Source organism: Crinia signifera, chromosome 8 (assembly GCF_055691185.1).
Source record: "Crinia signifera chromosome 8, ASM5569118v1, whole genome shotgun sequence".
In the NCBI taxonomy this organism is placed as follows: Eukaryota; Metazoa; Chordata; class Amphibia; order Anura; family Myobatrachidae; genus Crinia; species Crinia signifera.
The window spans coordinates 40,086,635-40,112,297 of record NC_139224.1 but is presented as its reverse complement, the minus strand read 5'-3'; the positions used below and the strand labels follow the sequence as shown (position 1 = coordinate 40,112,297).

The 25,663-nt window shown below is 46.6% G+C and overlaps 1 protein-coding gene across 1 annotated transcript; it reads left to right on the top strand.

Annotated features, from left to right (window-relative positions):
* The first annotated feature begins 24 nt into the window (after positions 1–24).
* ACTR8 (actin related protein 8) lies at positions 25–25,097 on the top strand. Its single transcript, XM_083156210.1, has 13 exons — positions 25–234; positions 1,658–1,828; positions 1,947–2,057; positions 2,266–2,370; positions 3,301–3,474; positions 13,226–13,319; positions 14,404–14,536; positions 16,122–16,275; positions 17,899–17,994; positions 19,232–19,372; positions 21,131–21,392; positions 22,287–22,450; positions 24,156–25,097. Exons 1-13 carry the CDS (start codon positions 124–126, stop codon positions 24,297–24,299), a joined length of 1,860 nt encoding a protein of 619 aa, XP_083012336.1. The 5' UTR covers positions 25–123; the 3' UTR covers positions 24,300–25,097.
* The last annotated feature ends 566 nt before the right edge of the window (positions 25,098–25,663 follow it).

The window sequence follows — 25,663 nt, the reverse complement described above, 5'->3', positions numbered from 1 at the left end:
CCTGCATTAGCCCCACCCCCTGGCTGTATGCCATTCTCCCGGGGATAGCTACTGGTTGTCCCTCGTCCTAAGGAGGGCCGCTGGTGCCGGTGTTACGCATGCGCGGTCTGTCCTATCTTTACCATGACACAGGCGGAGAAGGGAGAACCGGAGAACGGGAGAGAGAAGGAGAAGGAGCAGCGCGGGGTGAAGAGACCCATCGTGCCGGCAGCTATCACTGAGCCCCTTCAAGAGGTGACTGAACTAGCACGGGGATGCTGGAGGCTCGGAGTACCTTGTTTTCACTGGGGACTGCGGTGGAGTTAGGACTGGCGGCTGCCACCGGGCACTGTGGAGGACTCAGGGCTAGTGGCTGTAGGTGGGACTGTGGTGGGCTCTGGACTGGTGCCTTGCAGTGGGACTGTGGTGGTGTTCAGGTCTGGTGCCTGTCAGTGAGACTGTGGTGGTGTTCAAGACTGGTGGTTGTCAGTGTGACAATGGTGTGTTCAGGTCTGGTGGCTGTCAGTGGGACTGTGGGGGTGTTCAGGACTGGTGGCTGTGAGTGGGACTGTGGGGGTGTTCAGGATTGGTGGCTGTCAGCGGGACTGTGGTGGTGTTCAAGACTGGTGGTTGTCAGTGTGACAATGGTGTGTTCAGGTCTGGTGGCTGTCAGTGGGACTGTGGGGGTGTTCAGGACTGGTGGCTGTGAGTGGGACTGTGGGGGTGTTCAGGATTGGTGGCTGTCAGCGGGACTGTGGGGGTGTTCAGGATTGGTGGCTGTCAGCGGGACTGTGGGGGTGTTCAGGATTGGTGGCTGTCAGCGGGACTGTGGGGGTGTTCAGGACTGGTGGCTGTCAGCGGGACTGTGGGGGTGTTCAGGACTGGTGGCTGTCAGCGGGACTGTGGGGGTGTTCAGGACTGGTGGCTGTCAGCGGGACTGTGGGGGTGTTAAGGACTGGTGGCTGTCAGCGGGGCTGTGGCGGTGCTCAGGATTGGTGGCTGTCAGCGGGGCTGTGGCGGTGCTCAGGATTGGTGGCTATCAGCGGGGCTGTGGCGGTGCTCAGGACTGGTGGCTGTCAGTGGGGCTGTGGCGGTGCTCAGGACTGGTGGCTGTCAGTGGGGCTGTGGCGGTGCTCAGGACTGGTGGCTGTCAGTGGGGCTGTGGCGGTGTTCAGGTCTGGTGGCTGTCAGTGGGGCTGTGGCGGTGCTCAGGACTGGTGGCTGTCAGTGGGGCTGTGGCGGTGCTCAGGACTGGTGGCTGTCAGTGGGGCTGTGGCGGTGCTCAGGACTGGTGGCTGTCAGTGGGGCTGTGGCGGTGTTCAGGTCTGGTGGCTGTCAGTGGGATTGTGGTGGTGTTCAGGTCTGGTGGCTGTCAGTGGGATTGTGGTGGTGTTCAGGACTGGTGGCTGTCAGTGGGACTCTGGGGGTGTTCAGGACTGGTGGCTGTCAGTGGGATTGTGGTGGTGTTCAGGACTGGTGGCTGTCAGTGGGACTGTGGTGGTGTTCAGGACTGGTGGCTGTCAGTGGGATTGTGGTGGTGTTCAGGACTGGTGGCTGTCAGTGGGACTGTGGTGGTGTTCAGGACTGGTGGCTGTCACAGACAGGCAACTGACTACAGACAGATGAGTTGAGCGCTCACAGAACTCCTTTGTTTATCATTCTGTGTATTGTTGTGCAGCATATACAGAGTGACTACATCTTAGTGATACACCCAGGATCCAGCATCCTGCGCATTGGCCGGGCCACAGACTCCCACCCAGCAGGGATACCTCATGTCATTGCCAGGAGGCACAAGCAGTCAGGCCAGCCCACCTACTGCGACAGGTGGCTTCTCAGGGAGGGCTTGAATGTAAGTCATCCAATTACACAAGGCGTCAGATAGATTATGGAATCTATCCTCTGTTTATTCCCCATTTATGATCTATGTTTTCAGTTATTGTCATTGCCTCATATGTCACATTTTGCAGAAACAAGAAAGTAATGAGCAGAGACAAAATGGCCTCAAAATGGTGGATCAGGCGATTTGGTCCAAAAAGATGTCTAATGGGACCAGGCGTATCCCAGCAGTGCCGGAACAGGTGCGTGTGCAAAGCTGGTGAAATTCCGGCATTTTATTAACTGTTATGATTTGCCGGTATGTCTGTCGCGTTGACAGAACTAACCAGGCTTACGGAAACAGGCGGTGGTATCCCATATTCTTACATGTCTGCATTTTCTATTATGCTTGCACAATAAAAAAAAATTTACCCAGTCATGTGACCTTCAGATGCTGTTTTAATTTTTCAGGCTCGAGTCTACAATAAACAAAGCAGACCGGCTATATTAGATCACAATTCTGGTGTGAAATGGACAAGCACGTCTCATCACCCGGAGTATCTTATAGGAGAAGAGGTATTGATTTTAGCACCATTCCTTGTCTCTGGTGTCCATCCTACCTAGTATTTCAGTTGACTGCTCTGTATTGTCCAGTTATATTTAAGTTTACATTTAGTGTACTCTGTGCAGTGCCTTAAAATTAAAGGGTACTAATAATTACTAGTACAGGCTGAGTATCCCTTATCTTAAATGCTCGGGACCACAAGCATTTTGCATAAGGGATATTTTTGTTTTTTGGCATATTTGTTTTCTTTCCAATACTAACCTGGTCCCCTGGTGGTGCCCCAATGGTCCCCCGACATCCACCATGTCCCCGGTGTCATTGGTGGCCTTCTGGATCCTCTTCAGCGGCATCTCCGGTCCCAGGGGTGCATTGCGCGAGGTGACTGCGCACTCGCGCAATGCACCCCTGGGACCGGAGATGCCGCTGAAGAGGATCCCGGAGGCCGCCGTGGACAACGGGGGATGAGGTAAATATTAAAAAAGGGGGGTGATGGCGAAACAAAACAAAAAAATAACCAAAATATTATAAAAACCACAGAGTATTTCGGTTTTTGAATTCACAGATAAGGGAGACCCGACCTTTACTGTCTGAGTTAGACCTTCCTCCCCCCCTAACGCCGCCACTGATTATCTTAGAGCTGCATGTTTTCCCTGTTCCATGACTTTTAGAAATTGTGAACTCCTTTAACAAAACAGATTGGGCTTTATTTACTAAGATGGGAGTTCTTTTGAAGACGGGATGTTGCCCTTAGCAACCAATCAGAATCTATTTCTTATTTATTTAGCACAGTCTAGGAGATAATAGATCAAATCTGACTGGTTACTCATGACGATATCCGGTGATCAGAACTCCCATCTTAGTAAATAAACCCAATTGTTTCATTTGTACTTTGCACGTTGCAATTTTCCTTTCACTGATTTGTGGTATTTCTGTTCCGTCAGGCATATTTTGTGAATCCAACAGAAGGCTATAATGTTCACTATCCCATTCGGAGAGGCCAGCTAAATACTCATAGTGGACCAGGAGGCTCGCTCACTGCTGTACTGACGGATCTGGAAACCATCTGGTCACACGTCATACAGAAGTTCTTAGAAATCCAATTGAAAGACTTGAAGGTACAGTTCTGGTTGTTTAATAGATGCTCATTATGTGGCATTAGCCACAGACCCCAATTTACGGCTACTCTATCTACAAACCCGCCCTGATCTCCCGTATATAGAGAGTGAAGATTGCGGGCAGAATTCAATTGATGTTTTTGATTTCACTCACGGTCGGGTTTAAACCTGATCAAACTAATCCTTGCAATGCGAGAAGTCAAGTTTGAGTGATTAAATGGATCACTTTTTGCTTATTTCAGATGACTGATTTGCTTTTATAGAATTAACACTTTCTATGCCATTTTCAGGAGCTTTTTTTGTACAGAATTTGGGACTGTTTTACCTTTTTTAAATTATTTCTGCTTTAAAAATATGTGGACAGCTAGCTATTCTATTGACCATAAATAATTTCATTGGTCCTGGACCACCAATCCAAGGCACCGCTGCATGTATCCTGAAGCACCCCTGTGTTCCATGTCAGTGTCCTGAGTCCCACTGGCCTAAACCTAACTTTCCCCAGCCGTACTCTCTCGCTGGCCGTATACTCAGCGAATGGGATACCAGCTGTGTGTTTCAGCATCCTGATCCTTTTTGAAGGTTCCGGCTCCTGTATATTGAACAGAAGCAACCTGACCACCGCAATGCAACCACATTCCGGCACAATAATGTATCAATATAAGGAATTTGGTACTTACCGATAATTCCCTTTCACCGAATCAGCAGGAGACACTGCAGTCATTACATGTGGGGATAGAGTAGGTGTACTGGAGGAGTGGCACTTTAAGAAAACTTTACTGCTGCAGGCTCCTCCCTCCTCTATCCCCGCCCAGACCCCAGTCTTAGAAAAACTGTGTCCGAGAGGAGAAGAGAGACCAGGGCCTGCCCGGTAGGGAACGGAGCTAAAACATAAACAGAGTTAGTAGACAATGCACATAACGTGAACATACTAACAGAACAGAACACATAGGATTTAAGGAAAGTTTCCTATGTAACAATAACTATGCAACAAACATTGCAACAATAGAAAGAGCGTATCTTTCACACACACACAAACCACACTAACATCATGGCAGGAGAACCAGTGCTGGGTGGGCGTGCAGTGTCTCCTGCTGATTCGGTGAAAGGGAATTATCGGTAAGTACCAAATTCCTTATTTCACCTACATGCAGCAGGAGCCACTGCAGTCATTACATGTGGGGATACATACCCAAGCTTTTAAGTCCGGGCGGGAGAGCTCTGGGGCTCCTGTAACACTGCCCTACTAAAAGCCGTAGCTGAGCTGGCGAAAGTATCAAAACGATAAAACTTTGCAAACGTGCTAGATCCCGACCAGGTAGCCGCTTTGCATACTTGTGTCAAGGAGACACCTCTCGCCATGGCCCAAGAAGTACTTACTGACCTCGTGGAGTGCGCTGACACTCCCGATGGTACCTTCTTTTGTGCATACAAGTAGGCTTCTCTAATTGTACAGCAAATCCATCTTGCCAGAGTCCTTTTTGTCGCAGGCCAACCCCTCTTAAGTGCATCGTAGAGCACAAAAAGGCAGTCAGATTTCCTTAGATGTTGGGTTCGCCTAACATAGACCTGTAAGGCTCTGACTACATCCAGAGAAGCATCTTCACCCTGAAGAACCGGTACAACAATAGGCTGGTTTACATGAAATGCAGAAACCACTTTAGGAAGGAAATTCCTGCTAGTACGTAGTTCAGCCCGGTCCCTGTAAAAGGTAAGGAAAGGAGACTTACACGATAGGGCTCCTAATTCAGAAACCCTACGTGCTGAGGCCAAAGCCAGCAGCATCACCGTCTTCCAAGTCAGAAATTTGAGATCCGAGGTGTCCAATGGCTCAAAAACATCTGACTTCAAAAACTCTAGAACCACCACTAGATTCCATGGTTCCGTAGGAGCAGTGAACGGTGGTTGCAGTCGAAGTACTCCTTTCAAAAAGGTTTGTACCTCAGGAATCAGCGCTATCCTGCGATGGAAGAATACTGAGAGGGCTGAAACCTGGACCTTGAGAGAAGCAAGCTTCAAACCTGATGCAAGTCCCGCTTGCAGGAATTCAAGAAGTCTAGCCAGAGAAAAGATTGCCTTTGGCACCTTCCTGGCCTCGCACCAGCGGATGTATGACTTCCATATTCTATGGTAGTGAGACGCTGTTACATCCTTCCTTGCCTTAAGCATTGTAGGAATGACCGTTCCTGGTATACCTCTTCTCTTCAAAAGTTCGGCCTCAACCGCCATGCCGTCAAACGTAGACAAGGCAAGTTTTGGTAGACGAATGGACCTTGCTGCAGCAGGTCTTCTCGCAGCGGCAGGCACCAAGGTTCCTCCACCAACAGGTCCCTGAGGTCGGAGTACCACGGACGCCTGGGCCAATCTGGAGCGATCAAGATGACTTCTACTGCTCCCCTCTTTATCCGTTTGAGTACCTTTTGAAGTAACGGAATAGGAGGGAAGAGATATACCAGGTCGAAGTTCCAGGGGATGGAGAGGGCATCCACTGCCGCAGCCGCTGGATCCTGAGCCCTTGCACAATACTGCGGGAGTTTGTGATTCAGTCTGGATGCCATGAGATCTATCTGTGGCATCCCCCATCTCTGAACCAGCTGTTGGAAAACCTCCGGATGAAGGCCCCACTCTCCCGGGTGGAGATCCTGCCTGCTGAGATAATCCGCCTCCCAATTTTCCACTCCTGGAATAAAGACTGCGGAGAAACCGGTGGTGTATGTCTCTGCCCAGGACAGAATCGGGCGGACTTCCCGCATGGCTGTCCTGCTTCTGGTGCCCCCTTGTCGGTTGATATAGGATACTGCCGTGATGTTGTCCGACTGTATCCTTACCGGCAAGCCGACAAGTAGGGGGTGGGCCTGAGCCAGTGCCAACCTGATAGCCCGTAACTCCAAGATGTTTATGGGTAACCGGGCTTCCTGGCTGGTCCAAAGACCCTGGAAAGTGCGACCCAACGTGACCGCACCCCAACCTCGAAGGCTGGCATCTGTGGTCACCATGGTCCAGACCTGAGACTGGAAGGAGCGACCCTTGGTAAGGTTGGATGTATCCAGCCACCATTGAAGAGAGAGACGAGCTTCCTTGGAAAGAACAATGGTCTTGTGGATTTGAAGATGGGACCCCGACCATTGGGCCAGAAGATTGCCTTGGAAGGTCCTGGAATGAAACCTTCCGTAAGATAGGGCCTCGAAGGCTGCCACCATCAGGCCTAACAGCTTGGTGCACAAATGCACCGATACTCTGCGAGGCGTCAGAACCTGACGAACCCTCTGCTGGATAACTGTGACTTTTGATAATGGCAGAAAAACTCTTTCCTGGACAGTGTCGAACAACAGACCCAGGAACAAAATCACTTGTGTTGGTTCCAGCTGTGACTTTTTGAAGTTCAGGATCCATCCGTTCTGAACCAGGAAGTCGCAGGTAGTCCGGGCATCCTGTTGTAGCTTCTGCGGTGAGGATGCTTTTAGGAGTAGATCGTCCAGATAGGGCACAATCGTTATCCCCTGAATCCGAAGGGCTGATATCATGCAAGCCATAACCTTTGTGAAGGTTCTTGGAGCTGATGAAAGACCGAAAGGGAGTGCTCTGAACTGGTAATGCTGATTGCGAATAGCAAACCTGAGGAACCGATGGTGTGGTTCCCAGATCGGAATATGCAAATAGGCATCCTTTATGTCCAGAGATAAGAGAAACTCCCTTGGCTCCAGGCTTGCAATGACTGACCTTATGGATTCCATCTTGAACCTGTGGTACACGATGTAATCGTTGAGGTGCTTCAGATTGAGAATGGGTCTTACCGAACCGTCCGGCTTCGGTACTAGAAAAAGACTTGAGTAGTAACCCAGCCTTTCCTGAGCTTTGGGGACAGGTATAATGACCCCTGCTTGTAAAAAACTTTGAATGGAGTTGACCAAAGCTGCTTGTGTTGTTGCTAAAGCAGGTAGGCCTGTTGTAAAAAATCTGTTCGGCGGAGCCTGAACAAACTCCAGTTTGTACCCGTGTTCCACAATCTGAAGCACCCAACTGTCTCGACAGTGAGACCTCCAGACGTTCTCGAAGAGGGATAACCTTGCGCCCACCTTGGGGTCCCCCAAATGGGCGGGAAGCCCGTCATGCCACAGGTTTGTCTGCAACCTTGGTTTCTGCACGACGGGTAGAGGTAACTGCGGCTGTGGCACCTCTGCCACCTCTGCCTCTACGCCCTCGAAAGGACGAAAAGCCTCCCCTGGCACGTCCTCTGAATGAGGCGCCCCCTCTAAAAGCCCGAAAAGACGGTGTAAATTGTCTTTTCGGCGGGGGAGTGGCCGAAGGAAGGAAAGTAGACTTACCTCCTGTAGCTTGAGCAATGAGTTTGTCAAGATCAGGCCCAAATAGCATATCTCCCGCATAAGGCAAAGCTTCTACTGCCTTTTTAATATCGGCCTCCGCCTGCCAAGATCTTAACCAGATAGTACGTCTGGCCAATACAGCTGAAGCTGAGATTTTTGCACCCAACTCAGCTACATCTGAAGCAGCTTCTCCTGTATATACAGCTGCATCCTTCACATACAGAGCCAGCTGTAGCAGTTCTTCACGGGGCCTACCACTCTGTAAACCCAAAGCAAGCTCTTCAGCCCATTTCTCCATGGCCTTACTGACCCAGGCTGAAGCTAAGGCTGGTCTGAGTAAAACCCCTGCTGTGGTATAAATAGCTTTTACCGTGGTCTCAAGACGACGGTCAGGAGCCTCCTTTAGAGCCACAGCAGCCGGAACTGGAAGCGTGGTTCGCTTGGAAAGCCTGGACAGCGAGACATCAGCTGGAGGCGGAGTCTCCCATTTTTCCCTAGATTCCTGAGAAAACGGGTAAAGTAGCTTCATGCGCCTAGACAATTGGAATTTTCTGTCTGGCGTCTTCCATGCATTAATAAGAGGTCTGTCCAATTCAGCCGAATCAGGGAAAGTAACCTGCTGCTTTTGTGTCCGACCAAATATGGACAAAGGCATAGGAGCATCCTCCTCCTCCAAATTAAGTGTGGTGCGGACAGCCTGAATCAGGCCCTCTACCCCCTGAGGATCATCACGCTGTAGCGCCTCATCCTGAATGTGTTCAGGTTCATCTACCTGAAGTAAATCTACATCTTCATCCCCATCAGTATCAATATCAGCTCCCTGTACTGAGCCTATGGGAGATCTAGGACGTTTTTGTGGAGGGCGTGAAGGGCCAGCCACTGGGTTTGACCCAGAGGCCATAGACTGCATAAGAGTCTTAACCCAGGCTGGTTCAGTAGAACCCATAATGGAGAGTTGAGCATGAAACCGCTCCCTGTCCTTCCTAGAAGCAGCTAATTCTGCAGCCAATCCAGCCAACACATTTTGTAGTAAAGGCTCAGAAGAATCTGACTGAGAAGTCTGTGTCTGAGGCTCCACTTCCTGTGTGTGCTCTGCTTTATAGCAAGATTCACACAAGGAGACACCCTTTATATGCTGGGTAAACTGCTCCTTACAAGCCTTACAGGTGAAAACCTTAAGAGCAGCTTTGGAGGCAGCTTTTCCTGCCATACTGTCAGTGTATGAGATTATGTTATAAAATCACACACACACACACAGACACAAATAACAAAAGGTGCACAGACTGTAAGCAACAGATACTATTCCTAAAACAGCGGAGCTGAGCTAGGATAGGGAGGGGGAGCCTTCCGCCCTTGTATCAGAGATTATGCACAATCTCTGTAACCTGTGCACAAAAATAATCCCCCAGTAATTTACAGACCTGCTCTGTAGAAATAAGGGGGGGCGCTGGACTGCAGTGCGTGCGCTGAGCGCGTTACACGATGTCCCTCAGTCAGCCTCGCGGTACACAGCAATGGCGCCGGCAGAGAGAGAGAGAAGAAAGAGAAAGGGCGTATCAGGTGACATCACCTAAGCCCTCCCTCTCCCTCCGGCGCGTAGTTACACTAGAGCGGAGCGCTGTGTACAGCCTCCGCTCTAGAACTGTCCCCGCTGACACACGCCAAAATGGCGGCCGTCAGTTACAATGGCTGCTGCGTGTATGAGACCGGGTGCGCCCGCCCGTCTCAGGCCACATTTCGGCGCACAGCGCCGCTTACCTGCAGCGATGCTGCTTGTCCTCCTGGAGTAGTGGCCAGGCCTAGGACCCGTAACGCAAGCCGCGTGCAGCTGCGGCGGGTCCCCGATGCGGTGGCACCGGTGGCCGGGTACATGGAAGGCTCACTGCAGGCAGTGGCGACCAGCACCCCTCCAGGTCCCACGGAGCAGGCAGACCCTGCGGAGGGGTCTGCCTGTATTCAGCAGATAAAAATAAAAATATTTTCCAAAAGAAAAATAAAAATAAAAAGTAAAAAGACCTAACTCCCTGAGGAGAATAGGCCCAGAGAACCTACTCCTCCGGGCACTTTTTCTAAGACTGGGGTCTGGGCGGGGATAGAGGAGGGAGGAGCCTGCAGCAGTAAAGTTTTCTTAAAGTGCCACTCCTCCAGTACACCTACTCTATCCCCACATGTAATGACTGCAGTGGCTCCTGCTGCATGTAGGTGAAAAAGAGCTTTTATCCTACAGGTGCTGTGACCATAATACTGATCGGCCATGGATGGGGAACCTTTGGCCCTCCAGCTGTTGAACTACACATCCCAGCATGCCCTGTAACCGTTTTAGCATGGCCAAATAGCAAAACTGTAGCAGCTGGGATGTGTAGTACAACAACAGCTGGAGGGCCAAAGGTTCCCCGTCCCTGCTCTATGGTGTCATCATACAAGACAGTTTGGGAGTCACTGGTGTATGTGGATACATCTGTATAATGATCTAGAGTGGGCACTACATTGTTTTATTACAGCATATATATACCTCTACTGATAAAGCGAATACAGTATCAGTTTCCTATGTCTAAAGCTGGGTACACATATATACAATCCATGTCTCTTTTAACCGTTTGGCCGACTGTACTCCCGTCGGACCGTCCACAAACAACAGCCGATCACGTGCGTACACACCTGTACAATTTTACTTGCGACGTCCGATGTACTCCTGTCCAAACAGTCGCAAGAAAAAGATTGTACCACCGTACACACTCTCTCGATTTGGGCTTTTGACACGATATATATGAACAAAATTATCATAATGGGCTGGGTTAAGGGCATACCAAAACAAAGAGGCGTGAGTACAGAACCTAAACAAAAGTGACGGGGTACGCGTCTACTAAACTTCAGTATAGAAATGCCGGTCTGGTCCCGCAGTTAAATTTGAGAGGCACAAGCAGACAGACAATAGCCCTTAAAATGGCTAAGGATAATACAAGGCACAGTTGCTAATATTTCAATATGCATTACATAATGTGACACACACGGATCACCAAACTGCTATAAAGCCGGGTATGCGAGTATAGTCAGTTTGCGGTAGTCACCCTGTAGTCGCATACCCGGCTTTATAGCCGTTTGGTGATCCGTGTGTGTCACATTATGTAATGCATATTGTTTTGTAATAGCCACATTAACAGGAATTTAGATTAAGTTCCCCCAATAAACCCCCAGCAGCTGCTACGTTGTCAGGAAAATTCACATTAACTGCGGTAGCTCTGTAAATATATATATTTATATATGTCCAGGCTCCAGTTAGCAAGATATATATTTATTTAATCTAAATTCCTGTTTGCCGCAGTGCACCTCTGTCCTCAAGGCTCAGCGAGCTCCTGCCGGTACTGTTCTTCTGGTGTTGTTCCAGCCGGGACCGGGTTGGATGCGGTGAGTGACCGGTCCCAGCTCCAGGCAGTGGCGGTGAGGTGGCCTGGGTACTGGAGACGCAGGGTAGCTCGGGCATCAATGGAAGGCTGTAAGCGGTGGGAAGGCAGAGCGGTACCCGGGCAGCTTACACTGTGAGGCGCCCATACAGTCGGGACACAGTCACCTCAGACTTCATGTCACAGTGAGAGCGCCGCTGCCCCGGTTCCCATAGTCGTGGAGCACCTGCCAGTGACCGTGGTGCAGCGACAGGGGAGCGGAGTAGGCAGCACTGATGGAGGGACACAGAGGAATGCCGGCTGATGCAACCATAGTGTAAGCTGCCCGGGTACTGCTCTGCCTTCCCACCGCTTACAGCCTGCCATTCATGCCCGAGCTACCCTGTGTCTCCGGTACTCAGGCTCGAGCACTATGTGACGGAGGGGCCGCACACAGCGGGTATCGGGAGAAACCTCCATTTCCCCAGCACTCCACATATATTTTAATGGGGGATTGCGATGCTGGCCAATTTGCAAAGCATTCCCAATATTGCCCCCCGAACTTTGTGGGAATTCAGGTATCCCACCTGACTCCTCCCACACCACTACTGTCCATCCCCTACGATCACCCGGCCAACAGACCCCTGGCCAGGGGCTCCACACCACATCTGGCTGCTCTTCACCATTTTCAGACATTATATGTGCACATACCCTTTTATCTAACATTGTTACATGTGTTGCTTCCAATTGTTACCATCTAGACTTGTTTTGACAACATTGTAACATTGCACTATTACTGATTAAATAAACTGTGTTCAGTATATTCACCTCATAAATCTCCCCTTTTTATTTCTGATATCATTTGCTGCTACACATTTACATCTAATATGCATGTTCGTCCAGCCATTACAACTTCATGAATGGAATCTATGTACTTATTATAGTGTAACTATTGTAGTTCATTATTTCTATAAAGCCGGGTATGCGACTAGTCAGTTTGCGGTAGTCACCCTGCCAAACTGCTATAAAGCCGGGTATGCGACTACAGGGTGACTACCGCAAACTGACTATACTCGCATACCCGGCTTTATAGCAGTTTGACAGGGTGACTACCGCAAACTGACTAGTCGCATACCCGGCTTTATAGAAGTTTGGTGATCCGTGTGTGTCACATTATGTAATGCATATTGAAATATTAGCAACTGTGCCTTGTATTATCCTTCATTTTAAGGGCTATTGTCTGTCTGCTTGTGCCTCTCAAATTCCTTTATGTTGTGACAGCCTGATATATCATGAGCAGCGGCTCCGTGAACTACATTAACCCTGTCACCTCCACACATGATTTATTCATGTGTGCGTTCTGAATGCAATGTACTTATTATATTGTAACTATATCTGTAGGAGAGATTATGCAGCTATGGAACGCCCACATGGGCGTTCCAGCTTTGGCAGTATAGTCGCAAGGACGGCAGCATATCGATCGAACGTGCGTACACACTGCACTTTTGTTCCGATATGAGGCCGTCCTGTCGGATAAAAATTAAACTGCAAAGAACCATCGACCGAGTATGGACGGTCAAGACAGTTTTTTGCCGTTTATCGCTCGTACGGGACAGCGTACACACCTATACAATTGAACGGCTGTCCAACCCAGAACGGAAGAACGGCCCGACAATTGTATATATGTGTACCCAGCTTAAGCTATTAGCCCTAGCCCATACCATTTTTGTAAAGTATGTGTTCCTGCTGCTATTATCCCTTTTATATGGCACCAGTTTACACTGTACCAAACATGAAAACACATACTGTAAGTCAAAGACGATTTACAGCATGGTCATTGCTGTATCAGAAGTCAGAATATCCAAGTGATCAGCACAGTGGCAGAACCCAAGGGTTAGGTGGCATTGTAGGCTGTGAGAATGATGGTATGAGTGAGGGAAGGAAAACCCCGAGGGGAGAGGGCCCTGCTTGTGAAAGCTTACAGTCTAAAGATGATCACTGTAATTTTAGACGTTGGCTAAATGTAAACACCTTTATTGTTTCTTACAGTATTACAGATGCATACTACTCATTCCGGATATATATAACCGACAGCACGTGAAAGAGATGGTTAATATGGTCCTCTTGAAGATGGGATTTTCAGGTATGGGTTTGTCTTTTAATATACATTTTACAAAGGAAAACTTCCACTCACTCTTTGGAAGCCTGTCAAATTGGAGATTTATACTGCCTTCCGGAAGCAACAGAGTCTGTTACCACCAGGCTCCGGCCCTGAAGGGGGCACCTGACGTTTTATTGTCCCCAGTTAATGGTATGTGAGCCAGCAAAATTGAGACAGGGAGAGGAGGTACATGGCTCACACTGGGGGAACGGGGGTCACGGCTCACACTGGAGGAACGGGATGTAGTGTAGGGTCTACTGTAGACGAGTCAGGGGAATGTAGTACAGGCTATGGAGGGGTAGAGGAAATGTAGTAAAGGCTATGGAGGGGTAAAGGAAATGTAGTACAGGCTATGGAGGGGTAGAGGAAATGTAGTACAGGCTATGAAGGTCAGAGGAAATGTAGTACAGGCTTTAGGGGTCGATTTTTTTAAAATACTAATCATTTTCTGTAGGGGGGGGGGGGGGGGGGGGAATATATTGGGACAACTGAGATGAAGTTACACCACTGATACTGCTATAACACCGTTACTAGGTAATAGGATATACAGAAATCCAACAATTAAATGGTAAATATTTGATAGAAATTTGTGAAGTGCCCGAGTATGACACTGATCCGAGAAATACCCCATTGCTTACATCACTCCCTGTGTATATAATCTAATAGCCACCACTAGATGGTGCCATTGTGGTTTCTCCTTACAGAAACAGTTCTATCGATATGGACATATACAGAAAAAATATGAATAATCTAGAGCACTGTTTTAAGACCATTTATATGCACAAAATTAAAATAAGTTTATAATCACAGTAGTCTGAATGTCTTAGAATGCCCTCAACATTTTACTTTATGCCTTTTTTTTTTTTTTTTTTTATTACATTGGGTTTTTAAACATGGAGAATTACAATAGTTTAAACAAATAATAATATAAAAAGTTCAGACAGACTGTACAGGGTCAAAACAGTGAGATTAGAACAAATTACAAATGTCTGTATAAGAAATGAGCATCACTCAATGACCCCATAACTCTATTTAACCTGTACTTTTTTTAAATTTTATTTATTAGGTGTGATCCTCCATCAAGAGTCTGTGTGCGCGGTCTATGGCAGCGGTCTTAGCAGCGCGTGTGTTATTGATGTTGGGGATCAGAAGACCAGCGTCTGTTGTGTAGAGGATGGGATATCCCATAGAAACACTAGGTAATAAAGGCTCCTGTGTTTGCTTTTCCTCTTTCATTTAAATTAGTGGTACTTGTTTCCTAGCACGGCCACACCGATTTGCATCGGGGTGGTCGTGTCGGAAAAATCGCGTCGGTCGCATGCGATGCGATCGACCCGATTTTTACATTGAATCAAATGTGAATAGGGTCCCTGGGACCCGATTTTACATTGGATTCAATGTAAAATATTCCCCAGACCCACAATTTTACCCCCTCAACGCCGCCACCCAACGATTGACGCCAACCCGAAGCGTGGCGAGCGCAGCGGTGCGCGTCCTCCGGCCTTTTCATGCCCCTATCATCCACGTCGGCGTGGAGTTGAGAATATAAAGTGTGGCGAGCGCAGCGAGCCACCGAGCCCGAAGCGTGGCGAGCGGACGCGTATAACTTCACAGGTATACGCGTCCCCTCGCGGGGCTCACTGCGCTTGCCGCGCTTCGGGCTCGGTTTCTCGCTGCGCTCGCCACACTTTATATTCTCAACTCCACGCCGACGTGGATAGTAGGGGTATGAAAAGGTCGGAGGACACGTCAATCGTGGGGTGACGACGGGGCCATATACAATGTGAAATGAGTCATATTGGCCCATTTCACTTTGTTTCCTATGTGAGATGGACTTAATCAAGTCCATCTCATCTTGTGCCATTATAATGGCACAAGACCGACGCTATGCTCCCGATTTTCAATGTTAAAAAATATTTTAACATTGAAGCCTATGACAAAATCGGGGGCATCGCGTCGGGGGCCATGTTAATGGCCGCGACCGACGCGATGCCCCCGATTTTGCCTTTGACGGTAAAATGGACCTGATTTCAAAGGAAATCGGGTCCATCGCGGGCATCGTGTACCTTAACTTTAAGGTACATGATGCCCGCGATTGTGGCCGTTCTAGGAAACAAGTACCAAATTAGTTTCCTATAACACGTTGTGGTTAATTGAGAACCAGAACTGAATGGCACTGCATTAGCGTTTCCTATGCATATTGCATTCCCTGTCATAGAACTGGGATTTCTAAATATTATGTGTACAGTAATGTGTAAGAAGGTGGTGCTTATAAACTAAATTAGAATAATAAGATGTCTCAATAGTTGAGCCCATTAGAGTTATCCCAATTAGCTCTGAATAAATATCAGGAGCGAAAAACGGGCTATTGTTCCCGATATTTCACTCTGATATTTCCCCCCTCTATCGGGTGGCCAAGCGCAACAGCAGGGCTGCTTTCAGGGATTTGGGTAGTTGGATCGTTTTCTTGGGTAATTGGATAACTTCCCATGTGTCCTATGTAGTAGTAATCTTACTGAATATGGAGGAAATGTTGGGAGGAAGATAGTTACCACCAGCAGCTACAAAAGACCATGTGGAGTTCAGAGATCATACACCGGAGGCATCAGTTTAAGTGTTCTGCCTGCAGCGGCTTATTTTTTATTTTTTTGCTCCCGATGATTTATTGGGGGTAATTGGTTATCCCCTTAAAAAATTTACACTTATTCTTTGTATTGATTATAATAATGACTTGTTGCCTAGGATGAGAGTATGGAGTTGCCTTTTGAAACTGTGTGTTTGCAGATTGTGTCTAGCGTACGGTGGTTCTGATGTCACCCGATGCTTGTATTGGCTCATGCAGAGAGCTGGATTCCCATACAGAGAGTGCCAGCTGGCTAACACACTGGACTGCCTGCTCCTGCAGCAGCTGAAAGAGACATACGCACACCTGGACCAGGTAGGTGCATCTTTAACATACAGAACTAAAGCTCACCAATCTGGTGCGAGCAATTTACAGTAAACCATTTGCTCCTAAACGCTGAAAAACGGTCAAAAACAATTGATTTGTTAAATAAAACTGATTTAATCAATTTGTCTGACCAATCATTGTCTTTTTTTCCAGCGTTTAGAAGCAAATGGTTGATTATCAAACGTTCCAATACATTACCAGGTTTTTTAAACCACGAGACAGATTGGACAGATACACCTTTAGGTGTATACCCAGGTTTAGTCACTGTGAACTTCCACATAAAGCACACATTTCCCACTGTAATCTACTTTGGGAATAGGACCGAATTGAATTTAAGCTAATCAGAGGGGGAGGTTTCTGTGTTGCTCCATTGACTAACAGAATATTCATTCTTTTTTTCTTTGCTTATTTATACACTTGCAAATGTTAGCATTTCCCTACAGAGTAGGTAGTTGTCATTTATTTTCTGTTGGACTAGAACTGGGGTAGCCAACTCCAGTCCTCGAGAGCTACCAACAGTTAATGTTTTCCAGATCTCCTCACAGGATCACTAGTGAAGTAATTAGCTCCACCTGTGGATCTTTTAAAATGTGTTAGTGAGTAATGAGTGCACCTGTGCAGCAGCTAGGTTGTCTGGAAAATGTGAACTGTTGGTAGCTCTCGAGGACTGAAGTTGACTACCACTGAATAAGAACACATGCATGTGAACAAAGACCTCATTTAGGGCCTTATTCGAGTTCACTCTTTCTGACAAAATCCTTCTTAGATGGACAAAACCATGTGCACTGCAGGGGGGCAGATGTAACATGTACAGATAGAAATAGATTTGGTGATTTTTTTGGTGATTCTTTGCAGGGTAAATACTGGCTGCTTTATTTTAACACTGCAATATAGATCTCAGTTTGAGGTAAAACCCCACCCAAATCTAATTAGATCTGCACAAGTTACATCTGCCCCACCTGCAGTGCACATGGTTTTGTCCATCTAAGAAGGATTTTGTCTGAAAGTGAACTCGAATAAGGCCCTTAGTGTAACAATCTTCTGACTCCATAAAAGCTATGCTGGTGCAACCCTCAAAAGCAAAGGCTCATCTTTTTCTATGATGGCATTACATTAATTTATATATAAAGCAATGGATAGCACATGTGTTGGCCAGTAAACACTGTGGGGTAAATTTACTAAGATGGTAAGTGCTAAATAAATAAGAAGTATATAATTGTTTATTAATAATAATAACAGTTTCTTATATAGCGTGCACATATTACGCAGCGCTTTACAGAGGATATTTGAATATTCACATAAGTCCCTGCCCCAGTGGAGCTTACAATCTATATTCCCTACCACATGTACACGCACACACAGACATTCTAGGGTTAATGTGTTGGGAGCCAAATAACCTAATAGTATATTTTTGGATTGTGGGAGGAAACCGGAGCACCCGGAGTAAACCCACGCAAGTACGGGGAGAATATAAAAACTCTGCACAGTTAGGGCCATGACACGACTAGCGTACTTGACTTACTGACACTCTTGGCTGATTCTTTGTATTAGTCTGTTGGAAACATAGGGAAAGCGTTGGGCCTAAATATAGTACTTGTGTATTTGCCGCAGGACGTTTGTGGACTGCAGGACCATGAATTTCAGGTGCGGCACCCAGATTCCCCCGCCTTGTTGTACCAAATCAGATTGGGAGATGAAAAGCTTCAGGTAAGGCTAGTCAGGTGTAACTTCAATGTGCAGTGACATAGGCATCCTAAAACCTATTAATAGCGATGCTTGTCTACCCGTTAGAAGTAAATACATCAACTAAAGCTGGCCATACATGAAAAGATTGATTGTCAGATCTGGCTGGTTGCCAAAAACGATCAGATATTGACAGGTTTTTGTTCCAGTTTTCCAGAATTTCAAAGCAAATGTTCAACTGTCCTCTACACTCATCCATTACCAGGTTTTTGTTCCAACCAATAAATCTGTAGATGTATGGCCAGCTTAAATAAGAGTATCGATGTATGAAAGTGAGTGGAATTGATAAAGGAGTCTATGGAGAATTGGAGGAGTAGCGTCATTGGAGCAGGTGCCAAAAGAGATGGGGCATAATGTCAGAGCTTAAAATAAATGACAAGGGATTTAATATTTCTGATGTGAAAGAGAATGACTCATTGCACAGCGCCACATGCAATATCTTCTGTGCAGCACGTCCGGCCGAAAGATATCACATGTCACTGTGGGAGTGTGCATATTGGGCGTACAGGCTGAATGATCCAGCCGATATGTTGTTCCAATTTGCCTGGAAAGGACATGTCGGGCAGAGATCGCTCTAGTGTGTACCCTCCCTCAGATCACACCTGCCCAACTATTTGCGTTACATCCGGAATTTTGCAAGGGGCAGTTACTCTTTCTGTCTGGGTGGTGAGTTTTTGAAGGCAGACAACTGCTTTTTTCTCTAACTAGCAATCCATGCAGAATTGGGCCTTTTAACCATCAAAGACCCATACAGTAGCATGTGGCACCTTGCATTGATCTTTCTTATCCCCTCTTCCCTGTCTACGCTATATTGCACACTACTTCTGTCGCCCACAGTTCCTAATCTTAAGTCTGTTCCAGCCATGTAGACCCCTTCTCCCAGGCACAGCTCCTTCATTCATACGTAGTTGCTGCAGTTTTTCTATTAGCCATGTGTACAAGATGTAACATTGACTGTGGAGGTGTCTCTGGTCCCAGCCATCTGTTTATTCTGTTGGTAGCGACAACTTCCTCACTTACAATTACTATGATGATGCCCTCTAAATGAATGAATAGTCTTGGAACAGATCCAGTCACTGGATTTTCTGTTTGCGTTACCTTATATGCAATCCCTACTGTGTAATAAGCTACAGGAACCATGTTTGTTGCTGCTCTCACACATGCTATGCATCTGATGTTCTCTTTGTGCTACATACTGTAGGCCCCGATGTCGCTGTTCTATCCAGCCACGTTTGGGATTGTAGGCCAGAAGATGACCTACTTACAGCACAGATCTCAGGGAGACCCAGAAGATCCCCATGATGAACATTATCTGCTGACAACACAGAGCAAACAGGACCAGGTGCGTCTCACACTCTTCCACAGCTTGAGGAGATTCATATTAATGGCTTCGTATTAGTGGGATCCTATGGAGAAAAAAATCTGAGCCCCTTGATATAAGTGTCGCATGCAAAGCTTAATTTATATTATGGGCCATAGACGCTGCTGCATCTGCTCTAATGCCCGTTGGGGTGCAATAATAGGCAAATGCTATTTGTACTAGTGTGTTCCTAAATGTGCATCCCTGAGATGGACATTTACTCTGCCACACACCATTGGTGCTAGACTGTCCTCCATCGGCGTGCCTCCATATTCCCTATCAGATGCAGTGTCTCTGGACATGGCCATAAGGGGAGCAGCTATGCACCGCTGGCATTGATGCCCTGGTGACACTCCCACAACACGCCCATGTATACCACCGCCCAGGAGCGCCCATCACTTTGCCTCTCAAGTTTGGTTACCAGCTGTAACGTAGGCACTAGTGCCAGTGTGCGCTGTGGGGGTTTCCAAACTACATTGCGCAGTAGCAAATCTCTCAACTGCACAAACGTCAGCACTACGTGTGGTTTGCCTGCACAATTGAATTAAGTCCAGTGTGTGCTGATATAAATGGTTATCTACGTCTGTATAATTCATTCTAAAAGTTGCAGTTGTGCAAACTGCTCTCAGGACATTTGTAATCCAAGTACAGAACTGCATTTCTTTGTCAGGAAAATGTTGTGCCCTGCTTCAGAACCCCCTGCTTACTATTACAAAGTTTCAATTAGCTTAATCGGGTCGATAATTCCATGTCATCTTTGGTGTTAAAAATAAAATGTTATCAGATTGCCCCAAATCAATTATATTCTTGGATTATAAACCCTACATTTAATCAAGGTGCTTTTTTTGTTTGTTTGTTTTAAGCAAGATCTGCTCAGTATGCACGAAAAGCAAAATTTTTTTTTTTTTTTTTTTTTTTACCTTTTTAGCATTTTTTTTTTTTTTTATAACCTTTGTACTAAAAAAAAGCACTCTGTAGTTTCTTTAGGACCGTTATCAGCCTTCTATGTTATTCTGCTAACAAAGTTGGGTTCTTGTACTTCTCACAAGTCGAAAACTTCCACGCCCTCATTGCAAATACCGCGGATTGTCATTTGTTATTGGACCTGCAAAGTCTATGTGGTTCATGAAACTTAAGGTGCCCACACACTAGAACGATTTTTTGTCCGATTTTCGATAAATCGGCTGATATATCGTACGATATTTACCGATAATCGGTCGAAAATCGGCCGATATCGGTCCGATGCGCGCTCCCGTGGATCTTTAGCTGAATCTTCTGATCTTACGTGCTGCACAAAAGATCAGAAGATTTAACAAAAGATCCATAGGAACGCACACAGGATCTTAAGAAAAATCTTTGGTAAAGATGTGCGCTTGCCTGAAATCTTTGGTCCAGGGCAGACCAAAGATTTGAAGGCTAATTTATGCGCACATCTTAAGATCGCAGATCTTTCTAGTGTGTGGGCACCTTTAGACTGGCACCTCATTGGATTCCCTCCTCCGTATCCATGTGCACTTCCGCTATCCTTATTGCAGTAAATCCATCTGCAATCAGCTGGACCTCTGCATCCGCTCACCTCCTGAATAGTCCACGCTCCCATCTACACGCACGCAGCAAACCTCTCCTAGGTGCCCATATGTCTGAATTGCCTTTTGAGTAACCTTTTTCCAAGTGTGAAAACAATGGGTGTACTACAATTTCCAAAATAAAACTGTTTATATTTATGGCCCTCCTTTCTAGTCTTCTAGGGCAGCCGCTGACCGCAAGGCCATGACCAAGCCCGGTATGTTTGATGATGCACGTGGACAGGCTATGGATGTGTCTGAAAGAGGACACATGCTGGAAGCGGAGCTCGGACCCTCTCAGAGTGACTGTATGGGGTCTGGAAATGACGGAGAGGAGGCATCTGCAGCCTTATTCTCTAGGAAAAGCATAGTCTCTCAATTTGAAGGGAAAGCGCTGGGTCTGGACAAGGCAATTCTTCATAGTATCGACTGCTGCGGTAAGACAGACATCCACCTGTTCCTTGTGATTGGCCAAACACGAGCTTACTGCTGTTTGGTTTTGTTTAAAAGTACTGGATTTTAGGGTGCAGATTACAGACCAGCCTTTGTTGCATGACAGCCTTCATAGATGAGAGGTGCATTCATTTGATTATTCGTTCCTCTCCGTGTTGGGTAAAGTCCTGTAGAACTTACAGGATTTGTAGACCTGTGATCTGGTCTAACGGCTCAAATGTTTGTCAAAATTTCAACGAATACCGCATACATTTATTTTGCGGACGATGGAGGGAGGGTCGACAATTTCTTGGTCAACGCTGTATGGTCAACAGGCAAGCCAAGCAAAACATCAACAGGCTATGGTTGACACATGAAAACATCGACATGAGTGGGTTTTTTTTCCGACTACGATCGGGAACGTTAACGTTTGCCAAGCACAGCGGTAGCGGAGCGAGGCACTTGGTCAGAAGCATGGCGAGTGAAGTGCTACAGTTATATTTTGGTTCTCGTGCTCAAAGTGTTGACATTGACACCCCCAAAAAAAAGCAAACACACGTTTACCTTTTCATGTGTCGACCTTCTTGCATCAACCTAGGCCTTGTCGACCTAATTTACGATATTTGCTATAACCAGATTTGCGTTAATAAGGCATTTGGCGTCTTTGTTGCAATGACCATTAGGTTGCTCAGAGGCCTGATGGTGAGAACACAAGCTGCGGATCTGGAAGGCTGGGCGGCTCAGTCCTGCACATTTACATATTTACACACCGTATCTGCATACAAAGCTGTGGCTCTTACAACAGTCTCTGTATCAGGCCCGTAACGCAGGATTGACCGAGCGCTGGATTATCATGATTTTTGTTCTTTTTTGGGTAATACTCTCCAACTTTCTTTCAGCTTCTGATGAGACCAAGAAGAAGATGTACAGCTCCATCCTGGTGGTCGGAGGGGGGTTAATGTTCCCCAGGGCTCAGCAGTTTTTGCAGCATCGAATACTCAATAAGATGCCCCCATCCTTTAGAAGAGTAGTTGAAAATGTAGAAGTCATCACAAGACCCAAGGTAAGATTTCTCCTCCCCTCTGCTAGCTGAGACCTCAGTATTATTACTGGTGTATATGCCGGCAGTATAGTGCTGTACAGTAAGAGATCTTTAAAATGGTAAATAATGAACCTACACAGAACATGACTCGGCCAATATGAATTTATACTGCAACATATAAGGAAATCTAGAAGGAATCATGTAAAAGGCAATTAACTGATAAGAAATGTCAGTATGCAGATCTATTGATAGGTAACAGGATCCACAGTATCTACTATTTGCAGGAAGCCATTAAAAGCAGAGCGTATATTGAAAACTAGTGAATTGGGATGGGATTACAGATATGCCTCTTATTCAATGCTGAGAATCACCAGATCTAATTCACCTAATTCTCTCTGCACATTTTACATCTGCCCCCTGCAGTGCACATGGTTTTGTCCATCTAAGAAGGATTTTGACAGAAAGAGTGAACTAGAATAAGGCCCAGTGTGCGTCTTTTTTTATAACATTTCCATTTGAAAAGCATCTGCAAAACAGAGTGAATAGAACGCACAAGCAGCTTTTGCTGATCCAACTAATATGTGGCATGTCTATTCAGTGTGTGACAGCTGCTGTATCTGTATAAGAAATGGAAGGTTGGTGATTTCCTGGAGAATGGTGTTTCGTATTTTGCATGACATGGTGCAGTTAGAAGGGCAGTTTAAAGCATCAGGAGGCTAGATGTAGGTGGACACATGGTAGGAGAAAGACGCACTAAAAGCATAAATGGAATAATTGTATAATGGAACTACAGAGAGTAGGTCAGACCTCTTCATGTGCTGCTGGTTTCCTTCATTTGAGCTCTGTAAAATACTGCTAGTAGCGCACACACATACGCGTAGATTGTACAGTCTAATCCTGGGTACTTACTAGGACAATGGGTTGGCCATCCAGCTAATCTGCTGACTGATCTGATTTACCAATCATTGGCCGATGTGTCCTGCCTTTCGTCACAACTGTGTGGGCATTTACATATGCCCGCCTAGTTGTGATGTCAGTCACACACTGTGCAGTGCACTAATATACTGTAACTGGAGGTATATCAGCCTTTGGCACAATAGGTCTGTGAACAAACACCTACGTGCCCAATTGAATGGCTGATTAAATTGGCCAGTGTGTACACAGTATAAGATGTAATCTTACACAACCTAATGCAGCGCCCTCCAATCCAAAGCCTGAAGTTTGGGTCATGTGAAACAGGAAAAGATGTATCTAACTTTCTAAACGGAGAAGTTGCCTATGGCAACCAGTCTGCTTCTACCTATCATTTTATGTAATGTACCTGATAAATGGTATCTAGAAGTTGTTTGGCCGATGTGGGCAACTTCTACATTTGTCCACCTCGGATGTTGCGTACATTTCCCACCTAGGGTCATGCAAATGAGATATCGCAGAACAATATCCCTCCAGTAATACATAATCTATAGATTGTAAGCTTGCAAGCAGGGCCCTCATACTTTTTGACTGTCTGTAAATACCCTGTTTGTTGTATCACTGTCTCCTTTTGTAAAGCGCAACGGAATCTGCTGCGCTATATAAGAAACTGTTAATAAATAAATACCTTGCGGTAATTTGCTTTGAGCCTTTGTTTAAAATGGGATTATTGTACTTCTTGGGTTTGCAGTATTTTGGTCATGACAAGTATCTTTTAGTGACCTATTTCCCGTCATGTCTGTGACTTCTGTAGGATATGGACCCGCGGCTGATTGCTTGGAAAGGGGGCGCAGTCCTGGCTTGTCTCGACACCACTCAGGAATTGTGGATTTACCAGCGGGAATGGCAGAGGTTCGGGGTGCGCATGCTGCGGGAGAGAGCTGCCTTTGTCTGGTGATCTTTGCTGACTCTTATGGTCCTTGCTGCAGCTGTGGACTGTTCCATTAGTGACTTGCGTAATGTACCCCAGTCTGCCTACGGTACCCGGACAGGCACACAAAATGTAAATAGATGGCTTCATCACAGAAAATATGTATAAAATAATGTATTTTTGTATTTAAAGTCTTTCAGTGCTAAAGAATGAAATAAAACTTTGTCTATGAAATCTTTCTTTTATTTTATTGACCTCTAGATGGTGCTAAAGGCACATTATAATTCATACGCTTAGTAATAAAGCTATGTTCTGCAATCTGTGCTACATAAACACTGGAGAGACTTTTTTACATGTAACGCTAAGAATGTTACTTGTTACCTATATTTAGCCGTTAAATGTTAACAGACCTTCTAGCTATAAATACTTGATATTTAGTTAACAAAGAATTAATGTCAAATAAGGACACATTTGTCTACAGAGGACTCTGGGAGGATACTATGGCCTGATTTAGATCTGTTCGCTAGGGTTGCATATGTTCACAGCCTAGCAAGCAGGTAAACGCCGCCCGACCGCACACCTGCGCCCCCCCTCGCAGTGCGAATCCCGGCATTTGCATGCAAGTGGATGTGCACGCGGCCGCAAGGGTGAAAAAAACATTCACTGGTCGCTGACCATCAGATTTTTTTTTTTTTTTTTTCCTTTCGCAGATAAGTCAGTCTAGACCGACTTTTAGCTTGGCCAAATTCGGGGCGGGCGCTGACGTCATGTGGTGTCAGCTGCACATCCCGAGCAGCGTTTTTCTGGGCTCGAACATAAACCACTGGCGTTCCCCCTTCCCTCTCCTCACAGTGCGAACACTTAGGCGAATGTGATACTCGCTGAAGCTGCTCACACAGGGGTTGCACATGTGCATATTCGCACATGCGCAGATCCACACCATTAACAACTGGGCCGAATCCGAACGCGGCTGAATCAGGCTCAAAATGATGACACTAACTGGGAGAGCCCAGACTCTGACTGCTGCACTGCACATTAGTCACATATGTCACAGGCTTTGGCCATGGCTACCTATGATGAGAGGCTCCTGTTCCTATACCAAGTATTCCTACTAGGGACTAGGGAGGCCAATCCCGGGCCATTTTTTTAATCCCGGGATTTGGGATTGAAAAACTGTCAATTCCGGGATTTACCTCCTGATATGCCCAATGACAAAAATATATTATGTCCAACCATGCGGCGGAGGAGCTGTGCGGCGGCATGGAGGAGGCTGGCCAGGGACTCAAGGTGGCAGGTAACTCGATGTCCGGGCAGACGCGGCGGCATGGGAGGCAGTGTGTGGCTGCGCAGCGTGATGTGATCACTCACATCATGCTGCGCAGCCACACAAC

What these genes read in the sequence shown, in the direction of transcription:
- ACTR8 (XM_083156210.1), top strand. Translation starts at nt 124, where the DNA reads ATGACACAGGCGGAGAAGGGAGAACCGGAGAACGGGAGAGAGAAGGAG. An exon ending in TCCAATTGAAAGACTTGAAG is followed by an intron (nt 3,475 to 13,225) that starts GTACAGTTCTGG and finishes TGTTTCTTACAG; the next exon opens with TATTACAGATGCATACTACT. An exon ending in CACAGAGCAAACAGGACCAG is followed by an intron (nt 19,373 to 21,130) that starts GTGCGTCTCACA and finishes CCTCCTTTCTAG; the next exon opens with TCTTCTAGGGCAGCCGCTGA.